This window comes from Microtus ochrogaster, chromosome 19 (genome assembly GCF_000317375.1).
Source record: "Microtus ochrogaster isolate Prairie Vole_2 chromosome 19, MicOch1.0, whole genome shotgun sequence".
Classification (NCBI taxonomy): domain Eukaryota; kingdom Metazoa; phylum Chordata; class Mammalia; order Rodentia; family Cricetidae; genus Microtus; species Microtus ochrogaster.
In genome coordinates this window covers 8,920,594-8,938,715 of record NC_022021.1, presented here as the reverse complement: position 1 = coordinate 8,938,715, position 18,122 = coordinate 8,920,594, and the positions used below count along the sequence as shown (strand labels likewise).

The 18,122-nt window shown below is 40.1% G+C and overlaps 1 protein-coding gene across 4 annotated transcripts in view; it reads left to right on the top strand.

Moving 5' to 3' along the window:
• The window catches only part of Ssbp2 (single stranded DNA binding protein 2), a 257,999-nt gene that overhangs the window by 98,860 nt on the left and 141,017 nt on the right, over positions 1-18,122 (top strand). For all 4 annotated transcript variants that reach the window (XM_005356514.2, XM_005356515.3, XM_005356512.3 and 1 more), the window contains exon 4: positions 15,065-15,149. In XM_005356514.2, the coding sequence (XP_005356571.1) occupies positions 15,065-15,149 (85 nt within the window). The remainder of the gene's footprint in view (positions 1-15,064; positions 15,150-18,122) is intronic.

The following is an 18,122-nucleotide window of genomic DNA, read 5'->3' as shown; positions in this document are numbered from 1 at the left end:
GGAGAGAGAGGAGAGAGAGGAGAGAGAGGAGAGAGAGGAGAGAGAAGAGAGAGAAGAGGAGAGGAGAGAGAGATATGTTCATTGTACAGAAACTGGCACCATTTGTTAATGTTTAAGGACAAAGAGGAAGAGGAGGCTATGAAGAAGATAAAGTCCCTTAAAAGGAAGAAGGAAAACAACTAAAGTTTGACAGTAAAGGGTTTTAGAAATAAAAAGACAGCTTGCTGGATCATCCTGCTGGGAAGATAGAGCGGGAAGAGTGATTGAGTCCTCTTAGGGGTCGTGAAAGGTCATTAGTGACCGACTTACGACAGACAAGCAATGAGGCAGTGAGTGGTAAGCGGGTGTTGGATGGAGATGTGACCGAGAGTTTGAGAAGTGGCTGATGGTAGATATACAGAGTCCATTCAAGAGCTTCAGCTGTGCTGAGAGGAAAGGAAGAGAATGTCAGTCCGACTAGGGGGTTTTTCATTGCCCATGGGAGAGGAGTTAATAATTCTGGGGTCTACACAGAAGAGTAGTGGAGAAGCCTAGGGCTATATTACAAAGGTCATTAGAGGTGGATGTCAGAGAAGAGTGTGTAATTGCACACGTGTAAAAGGGAAGTCCCTTTCTGCTGCTAGGGCGTGAGAGGAGGTGCAAGGATGTTTGTAGGTTTATGGTGAGACACACAGTTCTTATTCCCGTGGCTTGTTTTCTCTGCAAAGGTGCTGAGGGTAGATTTGTGGTAGTGTATTTTTAGAAGGGAAATCATTTGAAGTATTTATATATAGACCGAGGGGGATGAGAAAAGAGGGAGGGAAGGGAGGATTGAGAGATTAGAAACCCACAAAACCTTGCTAGGAACTGCTTAAGGCCAAGTTAACATTGCTGTGTGTAGAGTTGTGGCACAGCAGCTTTTCTACAGCAGCAGTTGTAGAACAGACATCTGGATAACTGGGTTAACTGGATCTCAGTGCCTCTCTCTGCTCTGCATCTCTATCCACTCATTTCCCTCATCTTTAAAGGAAGGAAACAGAAGGCCTCTTTCAGTACCAGGCATATGGTTTCCTTTGTGTATTATTTAATCATCATTGTTTTAGCCTCTCTATGGAAGAACGTCTCACTTGAAGTTCTGTGGTCAGTTGTGGTTGTGGGTTTCCCGTTGTCTCTCACACAGCAGAAACAGGTGCAGGTCTTGTTTGAACATTGTTCCTGTAATTGGACCAACCGTTCTCTGCACTTGAACATCGTCATTGTGCTGCTTTCTGAGGTTTAAGACTGGTTTCTTGTATAATGTTAAAAAAATCAAAATTGTAATTTGATATTTTATGGATTTAGGTATTTAGATCTAGACTGTGTTTTCTTCCTGTGTTGAGCTGCTACTCTAGTAGTTGAGGGTGAGCTCAGGGTCTTGTGCATACTGGGCAAGCAGTCTACCTCTGAGCTGTATCTTCAGCCCTGAGTGCTTCACTGCCTTCTAGCTGTCTTCAAGATGTGCTTCTGCTTGTGGATACAAAGCAGCATGAAAATCATCAGAGACATCGTTCTTATTGGACAAGGGGTTAGAAGGGTGAGGATATCTCTCACTCCCTTGTTTCTTAGGTCTATTTCATTTCACACTTCTTCAATAAGTTACCCTAAATCTACAGCATGGTGGTCAGGAATAGCTTCCTGCATGCTGTGGCCTCTTTTGTACTAGACTTTAGCTTTTTACATCAGCCATCAGAAGGTATAGCTCTTAAACCAACCTGCCTGTCTGCCTTCCTCCCTTCCTTCCTTTTTTTTCTGTGACTCAGAGATTCAGAATAACACCTTGACTTTGAACTTTTAGGTAACTTAATTTGGAGATAACAAATTTATACTAATAATTGGCATATATATTTTAGACTAACTTTGTTGAACTTAAATACAGCATATGTATTATTTTAAAAATATTTAAGTTTTTTACCCCCCATAAAACTATCAACATGTTCTTTTCAGCATTTGCTTCATATGTGTGAGCCATTGATGCTTAACGGTTTTGAAGTCAAGGGGTCGTCTGAGAACTGACCAAAAGCTGTGGATCTACTCTTCTAGAAGCATGCCACATTCATAAGCCTTCCTGATCATTGTGTAAAGTGAAACTTTTACTGAGAGCTGAATTCAAATCCATCTTATGCATGGCCCTCGTCTGTGGTCTGATCAAGGAAGCAGGCCTAGATTAGTATTCCTTTGACAGGAATGCTGCTGGTGCTTTTAGGGCTAAACATTTAACTATTTAACGGCTCTGCTCACTTAGGCAGCCCAGCTAACACTAATCAGTGGACCAGTTGTACTTTTATTTACTTCCCATCACGTAAAAAAAAAATAGACAAAAGAAAGAAATTTAAAATTGGAATTGTCTTTTTATTTAAGCCTGTTTACCAAATGCTTATGAAATTCAGACTATGCTACCGTTAAGAAAATCGATAGTGGGCTAAAGAAATCAAACAAACAAAGCATAGCAGGGTATGTGTTGTGGTTACATTATAGACACTGGAGCAGCACTCACAAAAGTGGGAAGAGTAAGCAAAGGGATCATAGAGGAAGTCAACTGAAGCTGAATTGGAAGTTAGATAGGGCAAGTATCAAGGGCAAAGAATAGTTCCTGTAGACTCACCAAAGAGGTTTGATTGTACACTCAAGGTTAACAGGTATTTTGAACCATTTGTTGTCAAGGTTGCAGTATTAGGAAAAGCATACACACCATTATGAAAAAGGCAGAGGCAAGACTAGAAAATTGTAGAATGTATGGAAGATTTTGGACTTACTGCTCTGACATTTTAAACAAAGTACATGTCATGGTTAGTTTTGTGCTTTTAGACAAGTACTGGGCATCAGTGTGTAGGTGAATTAAAGAGGCTTGAGAACAGGGTAGAGTTTAGTCATAGGATGCCTGTAATTATTTGCTGAAAAGCAATAAGGAGAGAGATCCCAGATAACAGTGTATCAGATCATTGTGAGGTGAACAAAGAGGTTTCTAGTTTTAGGTCTGAGTAATGGGATGGACAGTGATGCCATTGACTAGGTGAATATCGAGGGCACTGGGCTTTAGAAAAAAGAACATGCTGTAGCTTGTAGAGGTTACGTTTTGAGATCTTCAGTTAAGGACAGCATGTACAAAGTGAGAGACCTAGGTCTGTGGCTCTGAGATAGCTACATAACCACTTGGGACTTAGCAGCATGGATTGTAAGCAGGCCAAGAGTTCAGAGATAGTTATCTAGTAGAACAAAAAGAACAATACTTAAGGTCAGATAGGTGAAGAGATGGCTAGCAGTTGTTGGGGTGTGACTTGAAAGGGACATCTTGACCCTGGACCGTTCTTATTGCTCTGCATCATCCTCCATCTTCTCTCCTCTTTCTTCATCCTCGCTGCCTTGTGGCAAATAATTTTCTACTGTGATGAGCATTCACCTTACCGTAGAACCACAGAGCCAAGCAGCTACTGTTCAAAACCTCTGAAACCGGAATCCTAAACATGTCCTTCTACTTTAAGTTGGCTTTTTATTTTATTACAGTAACGAAGAGCATCTTAACTTATGGTAATATGAAATTTAGAAGAACAGTGTAGTTAATGTTTTCAGCTTGAGTGTTACCCTGCGTAGTTGAAGAATATGATGCCATGTGTAATGTTTCTAGAGGTAACATAGAACACAACCTAAGTGTGAAAAGTCAAAGGAAAGAAGAGGAGGGGTAGGGTAGGGGATAGATAGGACACACACACACACGCACGCGCACACACACACACACACACACGCACACATGCACACAGTATAAGAGAAACAAGAGCCAACAGCCTTGGGGAGGAGAGGAATTTATTCTTGAGGGTGAAGCACATGATTTGAATCGTCAGTCTCACTTCTTACCTGATCTCCCCATCACTTGCAGTTTGTCCTGTCTGTCCCACGGCAGAACATGGCATCCCCAGCTTGTCTGTTACCTTCCTCTAAAGCAAATACTCCTGGAATATTCACTTCCTGTTTGTATGTAGAAATCATGTTTCCACTTCTTCCACTAATTTTAAAAATTCCAAGAAACTTCTTTATTCTGAGGTATCTTTTTAGACCTATGGAATTTCAAAACACGAGCTTAAAAAAAATCTGCCATTTGATGACTTAATTTAAAAAAACTAAAATCTGTATTTTAGTTTAATAACAAAAATATAAGCTACCTTTTAAAATAATGTTAGGTATGTAAGTCTATAGTCTAAATACATAATTGACTAATAATATTCTCATAAGAACTTAGTTTATTTCACCTGGCAGCTGGAAATCAAATATTACTGTATGTTAGTGCTCCAATGATTTCAGAATTTAATGAATGACATCAGATATAGCTAAAAATAGCCACATACATGGATAAAAACTAGCATTGCATGCTAGAAAGGACTGTTAGTGATGAGCTGACTGGCCCTTACCACTCTTGGTATGCCTTCCTGGATATCAATGAGTCACCACTACTTAGTCAAATTAATCTGAACTAAGCATCATGTAAAACAACCTGGGTAACACCCGGTTGTAAATGGGAGAAACTTGCTTGAGAGATAGAACAACAGAGTTTATTATACCATAGAGAAAAAAAAAACACAACAAAGTTAATTATACCATATATAGAGAAGAAGCAGGCTTTGACTGGTACAGGAGGAAAGGAATGTGTGGAATCAAGAAAATTCGCTGGAGAGAAAAAATAACAAACAAAAATGGAAGAAATCGTCCATGAAACACAAAGAATTGGAAAGAAATGGGAGACAGATTTTATTCATTTAATGAGAACCCTTTTTCTTGATTGGACTACCTCTAAGAAACCTTCTAAGAAGCTGGGCAGTGGTGATGGACACCTTTAAATCCTAGCACTTGGGAGGCAGAGGCAGGCAGATCTCTGTGAGTTTGAGGCCAACATTAGAGTAATTTATTTTAGTACTTTAAACATCTTAAAAGTACTTCCGGATTTATTTCAGTTTGGGTTTTCTTTAGGAATCTTGTTTCTTACTTCATGTCTTGAACTGTTCTCATTATTTTATTCTTTTTTTTATGGGCTTCATTAAGAGACTTATTAATATCATCGTTAAGGGCCTTGCATACATTTCTAATTGCTAATTTGAAGTCCTTTTTTTGTGCTTTAGCTATTTTTTCATTCTCAGCCTAGGTAGTAGGTCCTGGTGGTGGAAGACTGTTGTCTTGGTTTTTCATGCTCGTGTTTCCCTATGGTGGCTAGGCAGTGATATCAGGCTGAGATGGTTCTAGATGTTGATGTCTGGTCTTGGTTGGCCATATGCCCCTCCCCTTGGTCTCTACGGTCTTCTCTATATCTTAGGGAAGTGTGGTGGCTGTGTCTTCCCTGGTAGAGAGTGCTCTGCAAGTCAGTGGGTGTCACAAGAGAACTAGAGGTGGGCTAGGAGACAAGTCCCAGGGGATTGTGGGAACAAACTTAGGGATGCTGTCCATGCCAAGAGATAGACCCCAGGGAGTTGGGGTTGTGTTGGGAGCAGGTGCTTCTGCAGGTGTGCTGCAGTAGGAAGGACAAAGACTATGTCTGGAGTGACAGGGATCAAAGAGGGGCAGCATCTGTGTCTGTGGAATGTTGGAGTCTCTAGTAAATGGAATGAGGTTGGTGGAGGGCCCCTGAAGCAGGCTGCCACAGGGTTTGGAGGTGGTGACAGGAGTGATGGAAATGGAGTGCCGGAAGGAGAATGAAATCACCTACTGGAGTCCCAGCCTGCTGTGGCTACTGGAGGCCCGTCTAGAGTCTGGAGACAGAGGCAGGTGGGTCTCTGTGAGTTCAAGGCTAGCTTGCTCTACAGAAAGAGTTCTAGGTCAGCCAGGGCTATACAGAGAACCCCTATCTCAAAAAAAGAAAAAGTTTCTAGGTGTAAAGTTTTTCCGGCCCGATAAGCCTTTCTGCCAATGCAGTAATCCAAATCACACCAAATAAGAAAAAGCCCAGGTTTAATGGATGCTAGCGCTCTCGGGTGACGCTCAGAACCAGAAAGACCCTGTGTTCTGTCTCTGGGGAGCAGTTTAAACAGCCTGTGGGAGTGGTCTTGACCCTCTCTGGGGAGGGGTCACTGTTTGGCAGGCTGTCTAGGAGGTGGAATTTAGACTGAGGCAACTCTCAGGGGAGGGAGCTTGAGATGGAACTTTCCACCAAGCATTCCAAGATGGGTGCCAGGGGACTGGGGTGACGCTTCCATTGCTATCAAAGAGGAACAGGGATTGGCGAGATGCTGAGAGGGAAAGCTGAGAGGGTCAGTAGAAATGAGCAAAGCTGGTCCACCCCAAGGGCCAGTGGAATCCCCAGGGAACATAGCACAATTATTAATTCTTTACCATAGAGCTGGTTCGCTGTCCGTAGTATCATCTTTGAGACTTCAGGCGTGTTTCTGTGTAGTCTGTCTAGATGGGCAGTTTGCATGCTGTATACGTGGAAAAGGACTCAGGAATATGTCTGCATCAAAGCATCCTTGGACCACTAGCAGCCGCAGGAAAGATGGGATTGTGGTTGTCACAGAATCCTTGGAAGTAAAAGTAGAATATGAAGGTCAAAGGTAGGATAGGGCCTTACAATAACAGATACTGCTTACATAGCTGGATCTCTGTGAACCTGTCCATAATCAGAATTAGAAGACTTGAAACATGAACTCTCATTGCTATATGTACACAGAAGCAAAATAATGTAATAATTAAAAAGTTTAAGCCCAGGTTTCTCACCAACTAACTCTGTGATCTTAGGGAAATTATCTAATATGTCTAAGTTTAAATTAAAAATGATAGTAATAATTAGGATCAAATGTAGGATTGTGACACTTATATGGCGTTTGAATTTAATATAGATAGATGCTAACTTACTATTTTTTAAAATATAAATTTATCATTAATACAGGAACATTAAAAGAATTTTATAAAAGTAGAACAAAATTTAATGTTTAAAAGCTATTGAACACTTTAATTTTTTTTTATTTATTTACAACCACAGCCCTCACTCACTCCTCTCCTCCTGCTCACTACCCTCCCCTCCCACCCACATCACCCCCCCCCCCAAACACTCCTTAGAAAGGGTAAGGCCTCCTGTGGGGAGTCACAAGGCCTTAGTAATCTCAAAGATACTGCTAAGACAGTGAATCAAGTTGAGGCCAGATCAAGCTACTTCCCACCTACATCAAGGCTGAGCAAGGTGTCCCACCATAGGGAATAGGTTCTAGAAAGCCAGCTCATGCACCAGGGATAGATCCTGGTCCCACTGCTAGGAGCTCCATAAACAGACCAAGCTGCACAACTGTCACCCACCTGCAGGGGGCCTAGGTTAGTACCATGCAGGCTCTCCAGCTGTCATTCTAGAGGCCCTGAACTCCGAGCTCGGGTCAGCTGTCTCTGTGGGTTTCCTCATCATGATCTTGAAACCCCCCTGCTCATAATCCTTGCTCCCTCTCTTCCACTGGACTCCCAGAGTTCAGCCCAGTGCTTGGCTATGGATCTCTGCATCTGCTTCCGTCAGTTACTGGATGAAGGTTCTATGATGACAATAAAGGTAGTCATCAGTCTGAATATATGAAAAGGCCAGTTCAGGCTCCCTCTCCATTATTGCTAGGAGTCTTAGCTGGGGTCATCCATGTGGATTCCTGGGAATTCCCTGGCATCAGGTTTCTCCCTAACCCCATAATGGCCTCCTCTATCAAGATACTTCTTTCATTGCTCTCTCTTTCCATCCTCCCCCAACTCGACCATCCCACTCTCTTATGTTCCCATCCCCTCCTCTCTACCCTTCCCTGCCCCCAGTTTACCCAAAAGATCTCATCTATTTCCCCTTACCAGGGTGATCCATGTGTCCCTCTTAGGGTCCTCCTTGTTACCTAGCTTCTGGGACTGTGGATTGTAGCCTTGTTGTCCTTTGCTTTACACCTATAATATTCACTTATGAGTGAGTAGATACTGTGTTTGTTTTTCTGGGTCTGGGTTTCCTCACTCAGAATGATTTTTTTTTCAGTTCCATCCATTTGACTGCAAATTTCATGAGGTCATTGTTTTTAAAGCTGAGTAATACTCCATTGTGTAGATGTGCCACACTTTCTTTATCCATTCATCAGTTGAGGGGCAAATAGTTGTTTCCAGGTCCTGACTATTACAAACAATGTTGCTGTGAACATAGTTGAACAAGTGTCCTTGTGGCGTGATTGTGCATACTTTGGGTGTATTCCCAAAAATGATATTGCTGGGTCTTGAGGTAGTTTCAGTTTTATGAGAAACTGCCATACTGATTTCCAAAGAGGCTGTGCAAGTTTGCACTCCCACCAGCAGTGGAGAAGTTTTCCCCTTATCCCACATCCTCTCCAGTAAGCTGTTATCAGTGTTTTTGATCTTAACTATTCTGACAGGTTTTACATGGTATCTCAGAGTCATTTTCATTTGCATTTTCCTGATGACTAGGGGTGCTGAGCATTTCTTCTCCTTTTATTATTATTTAATTGAAAATTTATATACCAATCCTAATTCTCACTCCCTCCCCTCCTCCAACTCCCCCCTCTACCCCATCTACTCCTCAAAGAGGGTAAGGCTTCCCATGGGGAGTCAACAAAGTCTGGCATATCCTTTTGAGGCAAGTCCAAGGCCCTCCCAACTATATCTATACTGAGCAAGGTATCCCTTCCAAGAGAATAGGCTCCAAAAAGACAGTTGAAGCAGTAGGGATACATCCAGGCTGCACTGCCAGTGTCCCACAGTCTGCCTCAGCTATACCACTGTCACCTATGTTCAGAGGCCTAGTTTGTCCTATTCTGCTTCCCCCCCCTGCCAGTCCACAGTCAATGAGCTCCCATTAGATCAGGTAAGATGTTTCAGGTATCCCCATCATGGTTTTGAGCTCTTTGCTCATATTCTCACTTCTTCCTCTCTTCGACTGGACTTTGGGAGCTCAGCCCAGTGCTTCACTGTGGATCTCTGCTTCTCCTTCCATCAGTTGCTGGTTGAAGGCTCTATAATGATGATTAAGGTAGTCATCAGGCTGATTGCAGGACAAGGCCAGTTCAGGCAGCCTCTCCACTACTGCTTAGGGTCTTAGCTGCGGTCATACTTATGAGTTCCTGGGAATTTTTCTAGTGCCAGGTTTCTTGCTAGCCCCATAATGGCTTCCTCGATCAAGATATCCCTTTCCTGGGGCTGGAGAGATGGCTCAGTGGTTAAGAGCATTGCCTGCTCTTCCAAAGGTCCTGAGTTCAATTCCCAGCAACCACATGGTGGCTCACAACCATCTGTAAAGAGGTCTGGCGCCCTCTTCTGGCCTTCAGGCATACAGACAGAATATTGTATACATAATAAATAAATAAATAAATAAATAAATAAATAAATAAATAAATAAATATTTTTTTTAAAAGATATCCCTTTCCTTGCTCTCCTTCTCTGTCCTTCCTCCATCTTGACTATCCTGTTCCCTCATGTTCTTCTCCCTCCTTCTCTTCTCCCCCCCTCCTTCCCTTCCATCTTCCCTTCTCCCCCCACCACGCTCCCAAATTTCTCTTGAGATTCTTCTCTTGAGAATGCTCTGTTTAGATCTGTACCCCATTTTTTATGGTATTATTTGGTATTTTGATGTCTAGCTTCTTGAGTTCTTTATATATTTTAGAGATTAGCCCTCTGAAGATCTTTTCCCATTCTGTAGGGTGCTGTTTTGTCTTAATTACTGTGACCTTTACCATACAGGAGCTTTTCAGTTTCTAGAGGTCTCATTTATTAATTGTTGCTCTCAGTAACTGTGCTACTGATGTTATATTTAGAAAGTAGTCTCCTGTGTTTCTGCGTTCAAAGCTACTTCGCACTTTCCCTCCTATCAGGTTCAGTGTAACTAGAATTATCTTGAAGTCTTTGAACCACTTGGACTTGATTTTATGTATCTATTTATTTATTTATTTAATGTATATGAGTGCTCTATCTGCATGTGGACCTTTAAGGAGGAAGAGGGCCTCAGATCCCTCTATAGATAGGTATGAGCCATCATATGGTTTCTGGGAATCGAACTGAGGACCTTGGTAAGAGCAGCCAGTGGTCTTAATTGCTGAGCCATCTTTTCTGACCCTGGACTTGAGTTTTGTGCATGGCGATAGATATGGATCTATTTGCATTCTTCTACCTGCCGACATCCAGCTAGTTCAGCACCATTTGTTGAAGATGCTTTCTTCTTTTTCCCATCATACAATTTTATCAAACATAAGGTGTTCATAGGTGTATGGATTACTATTGTTAAAGGTGCATGTGTATGGAAGTCTTAAGGTGAAGAGTTCAGTATGCAAAAGTGTCCTTGGTCTTGTGGATATAGTTTTGTTCAGCAGAGAATATGTTAGTGTGTTTTCTGGAGGTGTAGCAATTGCCTGGGACAATCAGCTTACAAAGAGAAAAGAATGACTTTTTGGCTTACAGTTTTGGAGCCTATGACTATTGGCCCATTTCCTTTCAACCTAAAGCAAGCAGCTCATCATGACTGGAGCACATGATGAAGCATTTTACCTAATGGTTTTGACACAAAAGGAGGAGAAAAAGGAAGAGTAGGGTCTGGTGTCTCACTATTCCTTTCAAAGATACCAGAAGGTAGCCTTATTAGGACCCATCTTTTAAAGCCGTTCACTTGCCTCCACACCTTGCTCCCTACAAAATAGTTCCAAACTTGGTTTTTAACATATGTCATTCTAGACCCAATCTATTATTGGGATTATGAATGCCTATAATTCATTTACATCATACTTGAACTTATAGCATGACTTTTTTCCCTTCAAAAATTTTTCAATAGGATTTTCTTTTTTGCTTATTTGTCTTTTTATTTTTCAGATTTCTGTTTTTAGGAATTCCACCATCCAGTTACTGTAATGAGGTTCTGTCTTCTGGGTCACATGTCACGTGTTTATTAAACTTGATAGATTCCTGGCAACCAATTCGTTTCTGAGGTCCCTTCATATGTTAGGCAGGTTAAGTCATGCTGGAATCATGTGTTATTTATTTAATGTATATGAGTGCTCTATCTGCATGTGAACCTTTAAGGAGAAAGAGAAAACTATCTTGGGGAAAACAATAAATTTGAGGTTTGTTTTTTTTTTCATTGATTTATAGCAGGCAGACTTTAATAATAAATGTAATAAATGATACAAACCCAAATATTTTATCACTTGGTACATTTTACTTCTGTTTATATACCTTTTTTCTTCATTTATAGAATTCACATTTTCTACTTCTTTCTCAGTGATAAACACTTGTGTAAATCTACAGCATTAGTTACCACGATGAGTTCACCATATTCCAAAGATAGTGCTCAGCTTCTCAGCTCCTGAGGCTCTAGCACCTCAGGTTATAGAGTATGACTCTACAGATGTCCAGAATTGCAAACCAAGGAACAGGCTGAGTGGTCATCGGAACCACTTACAATAGACTACCCTTTCAGGAAGGACAAATTAAGTAGTTCAGTGAATCTTCTTCTGGGCATTAAAACATTGTCACTATGTAAGTCTTAGATTTGTGAGTTTTAATGATTTATGAAATACAACTTTTATTTTTAATGGGGATGTTCTATCGGGAACTCACCAAGGCCAGCTTGCCTGGGTCTGAAAAAGCCTGGGATAAAACCGGACTCGCTGAACATAGCGGACAATGAGGACTACTGAGAACTCAAGAACAATGGCAATGGGTTTTTGATCCTACTGCACGTACTGGCTTTGGGGAGCCTAGGCAGTTTGGATGCTCACCTTACTAGACCTGGATGGAGGTCGGTGGTCCTTGGACTTCCCACAGGTCAGGGAACCCTGATTGCTCTTTGGGCTGACGAGGGAGGGGGACTTGATCGGGGGAGGGGGAGGGAAATGGGAGGTGGTGGCAGGGAAGAGACAGAAATCTTTAATAAATAAATAAATTAATTAAAAAAAAAGTTTAGCAGTTGAAGAATTTTCAGTTGCTTTAAGATTCAGTCACCTGTGTACAATGTATGGTATGTCTCTTCTGTAGGCAGTTCTTGACATGTATAATCCAGAGATGATTTTTCATTTTTTTTTCAATTAATGAAAGATTCAGTAGAGAACTTCTAGCTTTAGTGTCCTTATTGTGGAATAAACCATGTCCATTGGCCTTGCTGCAGCTTTTTTTTTTTTTGGCATGATTGCTAATGTAGCCCTTTCTTCCCAAATATTATGTTGATAGTCACAGTGCTTTATGGCCTGTAGCACTGCCAAAACATGATTGAGTTTTATAAGAAGATGCAGTTTTGAAATATCTTTACCACCTGTAGTTCTTAGAGCGCAACAGACATAGTTATAAAGTAGGTGATGCCCTCTTAAAACATGCTTATTTTAGCACTGACGTTTTCCCTATTTGGCTTTAAATTTTATTTTCAAAGTTTCATGATATATATATCATAGGTTATTATAGACTTAAGTATAAAATACCCCTAATATATTCCTAATAAGTACAGTTTTTAAAATAAACCATCCTATTTTATGAGTGTTCTTTGACATGATTTCTCCTACCTTGTCCTGGCCTCCCTTGGCTGTATGATCTTTGACTTCCATGGAATAGAGGATGCCAATGTGTGTGTTCAAGTTTGCTTCTCTGTCACTGACCACAGTTGCCATCAGTCCATCTGGAAGGGCCAGAGCAGGATCTTGTCAGGAACGCTACTTACTGGCTTGCTACCTTCTTATTCTACTCAGGACCTCCTGCCCAATAGGACCCTCCCACATCAATCATTAAGAAAATAACCCTACAGACATGCCCACGGGCTATCAAAAGGAGGCAATTCCTGCACAGAGTCTCTCTTCCCAGGAGACTCGTTTGTGTCAAGTTGATAAAAATAGCTAGTATAGCGTGGAGAGAATTTATACTTGTCTGAGATGCTACAGGATAGCCTAGAACAAGGCTTGCTGTTGTTAAAAAAAATTTTGTGGGGCAGGCAAATATTTTTAGGTGGTGTGTTTTTTAACCTTTATTAGAGAACAGCATGTTTCTCTAAAATAGGTATAATTATTTTATACCTAATATGTATATATATATATATATATAAAACTTTATTTTTAACTTGTTGATTATCTATAAAATTTATCCTGTAAGCTTTTGATTACCCACTACATTTGTTAGGGAAAAAAATAGAACAGTGTTAATGTTGTGAGATAAATATTTTTGTGTGTTAATAAAAATTCTTAATAGTTTTTAAGGACATATTCAGTGAAAGCAATAACTGTGTAATCTGGTCTTTAAGTGTAATATGCCAAGCAAGGTGCAATGGCACATGACTGTAATCCCAGCCCTTGGAGGTGGGGGCTGAAGGGTTAGGAGTTCATCATCATCATTGCTTACAGAGAGTCTGAGGACAGTCTAGGTTAGACACAACCTTATGTCAAACAATACAAAATCACAAGAAAGAAAGAAAGAAAGAAAGAAAGAAAGGAAAGAAAGAAAGAAAGAAGGAAAGAAAGAAAGGAAAGAAAGAAAAAAAAGAAAGAAGAAAGAAAGAGAAAGGAAAGAAAGAAAGAGAAAGAAAGAGAGAAAAGAAAAGAAAGGTAGGTTACAGAATGACTTCTGGGAAAGGTTTAGGACACTTGCTAGCAAATGAAGGAAAATTGAGATTAAGAGGAAGTACTTAGCTATTTATCATAATGCTCTGTATCGCATTCTGTGACTGTAACCAAACATTGCTCAACATTTCACTTTTAGGGTTTTACATTTCCTTAGGAAGATGAAAATGAGTCATCATAGAGTACTATACTTCGTGCATACCTTGCCCATGTGCCAGTCTGGTTGTGTCTCTGAGTATCTAGGAGTCTCAGACTTTTTATCTTGAAGGGCTCTGTGGAATCTACACACAGTTCTAACCACTTTCATTCTTGTCAGAATGTTGAACTTAACTTACTTTTGTCTTTATTTTCTTCTTTGTATTTCTCTCTTAATATAGAATTTTATTAAAAATAAAATTAAAAAAGAAAAACAGATTTTCTTTCTACTTCTGCATAAAGGAATCATACATAAGATACTGAAGGGGTGCCAGTGCTTAGCCTTCAGGGTTGTCTATTTGAAAGCCGTCTTACTGAATTATTGTCTTTGTCACCAGGCCTGCAGTGTTTTCTTGTTGAGGAGAGAAAGGCAGAATAAATGAGGCTTCAAAGGTCAAAGGTTGCTGTGCCCTTACACAGATTACAGTTTGATATGTAATACAACCCCACTGTACAGCAGACGTGTTTATGCTGTATGACTTGATCACAAAAATCAAGTTTGTTTCTGACCAGTTGAAACAAGTTCCTCTTGGTCTTTCACAGCTGGTGAGTAGCAGCCTGCCTGGTCTCTGCCTGTTCAAGAATGGCCGTGCTCTAGACTGTTGAGTTTGTGTGCCTTCCACATCTTAGACTTGGAAAAGTGGAGGAAAATAACATGAAGGAATCTGGGCCATAGGCAGCCCTCGACCTTCTGTTTACCGTGATGTTCAGTTCTTCTCATGTTTCCGGGTAGTTGGGATGGTGACCAGGTCCTATTTTCTTTAAGTATAATTTTTAATTAGGACAGTAAAGGAGTTGAGGTGAATTATTTTGGTTTCAAAATTATTAACCTCTTCCTGTAATTGAAGGGAAAAAACGATTTTATGAAAAACTTGTTTGATCAGTTCAATGTTCTGGTTAGGGGGTTGCCTATGAACTAGACAATAAGATAGCCTTACAAAAAATGAACCACTTTTTTCTTATAAAAGACATCATTTATATTTCTATTCTTCGTGGGAAAGTTGGCTTAAATGTGATTTCACCTAATTATCAGTTATGTGAACAGGCAATTATAAGAACGAAAGTTCTCAACAACTTACTTACAAGGGTTTGATCCTCCGGACTGGACAAAAACACAGTGTTTTTAAATTCTTTATCCTTTTAGGAAAATGCTTAACAGTTTGGAAAAAATGTTTAGGTAACATGCGTTAAAGAGCTCGCCTGAATTTAAATCTTTCAGAGAAACTATACCTGTCCAGAAGAAGAAAGGGTTTGCATGTCTTGTGTTTGTTGAATTGTGATTTCTCAATTTACCATATTAATGATTTTCTTAATGTTCCATAATTACTTTTCAGTGTGTTTTGGGATCTCTACTGTGCAGCTCCAGAGAGACGGGAAACGTGTGAGCACTCAAGCGAAGCAAAAGCCTTCCATGACTATGTAAGAGAACATACACTTGAAAACATCCTAACCAATGCTCTTAAAACATACTCTGCCATTAACCTTAGAGAAAGATGTTTGGTGTAGAACTTAGTCTAGAGAGTAGGAACAACTAACTATGAATGTTCTTATCATTAAGTATGTATGACTTGTAAAATCTCAGGATTGTGCACTTATGTATATATGATTTTGTAATTTCAGTCTGTCTGCATTAACTTTTTGGAGGTGAGTCTGGGGGAGTTGCTGGAAATCAATCCCAGGGTCTCACACATGCTAGGCAAATTCTCTACTATTGAAATTTCACATGTATATTAATGAAACAGTAGTTCTTCATTTTCAAAAGAAACTCATCTTAAGCTTTGTGTAAATGATAACCTCTTTTGCACAGAAGATACAAAGTACTGAAATAATATTTTTTTACCAAATATACAGAATTCAGTTCCTCTATTGAAATTCATTTGAATTAAAGGAAATATTAGAGAAGAGACCTAAAAATTCTAGGCAAAATAAAAACCTGATTTGTTAAAAAGACTCTTAAAGAGAGGCAGCAGACCCCCTTGGCTTAAGTGTGCCTTACTTTAGTTACAAATCTGACTTCAAAAACCAGATTATATCATGTAACATTTCTTCAGGGAAAAGTTACATATTAGATGGTCCTGTAAGGGTCCTCGTGGAGCTGACCAGGAAGAAATAGAATTGAATGTGGGATGGAGGAGATTCTGCCTTCCTATTCTGACACAGTCTCCAGTCTGGAGCCTAACGAAGTACCCGATGGCACATCTGTAACCCAACTAGAAGGATACGTGTCTTGATGGCAGAGGGAGGCATCATTTTGTACCAAACTCTTTAAAAGCCAGAACTAGGTCTCAAAAGAGAAACATTCCTTGGTTTTCTAAAAGGAAAAAAAAAGGTTTAAAACCAAGAGCATTGTTGGAAAATCATAGGCTCTAAATAGTGCTAGGGGTGTATGCAGACTTGAGAAGGTAAATTCTTGGGTACATGGCAGTGGGGCCTGTACCCTCCCTGAGAGCTTGATTGTACCATACTCCTGAGTCCCATGTGGAAAAAACCATTCCTGGGGATGAAGAGCAGGAAGGATTGCTACAGCACACAGAGGGAAAGGAGGAACAGGCAATGACCGCGGCTCAGAGCACAGTGTTTTTCCGGACAGGGCTCTTTTGCCTTTTTACATTGTAGTAATGACAGAGTGAAACTGTTCCAGCCACGATGGTTCCAGGGAATCCAGATGGCCTACATTCTCCATCTCTCCTGTCCCTTACACCAAGAGAGGCACAAGCAAGACTCCTGCTACTATTTAGTTGTAGACCTCCCTACTCGTATGAACACCAGGATGGCGCTAGACACAGCTAGTGCTGTTATTCAGGAAGGTTTAAGACCTCACAGTCTACAGCTTAGGAAAATAAATGGGTGCAGAGAGATGACACAGCCACCAAGAGGGGCTGGCTGGTCTCCCAGAGGCCTGAGTGTGCTCCCTCACAGCTACTAAGTTCAGTTCCAGGGCATATAACACACTCTTCTGGCTTTCACAGACATCTGTGTACACACACACAAACTCACAGACACACAGACACAGACAAACGCGCGCGCGCGCGCACACACACACACACACACACGCACACACCCCTTTAAAACAAGAAACCAGTTCCACAGTGTGGAAAGCTCTGCCCTTCTGCTCTCCATGGAGACCGTATGGGGAGTACTGAACTCTGAGACGAGTTTAGAAACAGTCGCAGATACAGCAAGGCCCTCCCACTGTCACAGCTCTCGTCATCGGTGCAGTCACATGGACTCCTGAAATTCATTTATTTTCTGTAATTCAGTAATGGGAACTTTGACAAGGATTTGCTGACTCTTGAACAGTGCAGTTTCTGAAGTAGACCAACATAGTTTATGCTCACGTGTACACAGGGCTTTGAGAGACTTGAGGAAGGAGAGTGGGAGAGGGCACGTGGAAAGATGATGCTAACAGTCTAATATGTCCTATTTCTCAGAGTCCATTATGCAATCATTTCCATATGATAATTAATATTTCTTGCGGATTTTTATGGTAGTTCCCAAGGAAGCATTCTGAATTACATTTTCTTTAATGGTTGAAGTCTTTAGAATGAATGAATTTGTTTATTGACTTTAGACTGAACTTACTTGTATATACTTGTATGTACTTGTGTATATATATATATATATACATATATATATAAATTTTCATATGATTAAAATATGCCTCCTTTTTATTAGCTTTTATCTACATGATTCATGTAAAATGACTCTATTTTAAAAAATATGAATGATAGAATGAAATGATATAAACTTGAAAAAGCAAATAATATAATCCTTTAACTAAAATGTTAATTATATTTTCATATTTGGATCACACATCACTTTGGGTTTTATTTACATAATTTGTATAATTTACAGATGTATAGTGAATATTAATTTTATATTCAGTAGGGTTCTTTAAAACAATGTTCACTCTTTGATAAGTTTTTATTTCTCTTAAATAGGACAGTAAAATTTTTGGCAAAATGAAATATAAACTATTAAGATAGAGAAAGTCATTTCATTAGGTGAGAAACCTGATACCTGTGGAGGCTAGGGTCGTCAGTTAGTATATAAATGCAGTGTGCCATATCCAGGAAAGCTCAGGTTTTCCAAGTTCTTGTAGAGTGTATTTCTAAGTATATCTGGTAAAATTTCTGCCTGAAATGTGGAATCATTTTTAAGAATACTAAATGCACAGAAAGTAGTTTATGGTAGTTATCCAGCAGTGTGATTCAGAGGAAGGAACTGAAGAAAGACTTTGGACAATATTACAAGGAAGCTGTCCTCATGGTCTCATGAAAGGTGAAAAGCCCTGAATCAGGATGGTAACAAGAAGTTGAAATTAAAGAGTAAAATTATAAAACAGATCTCTCTCTCTCTCTCTCTCTCTCTCTCTCTCTCTCTCTCTCTCTC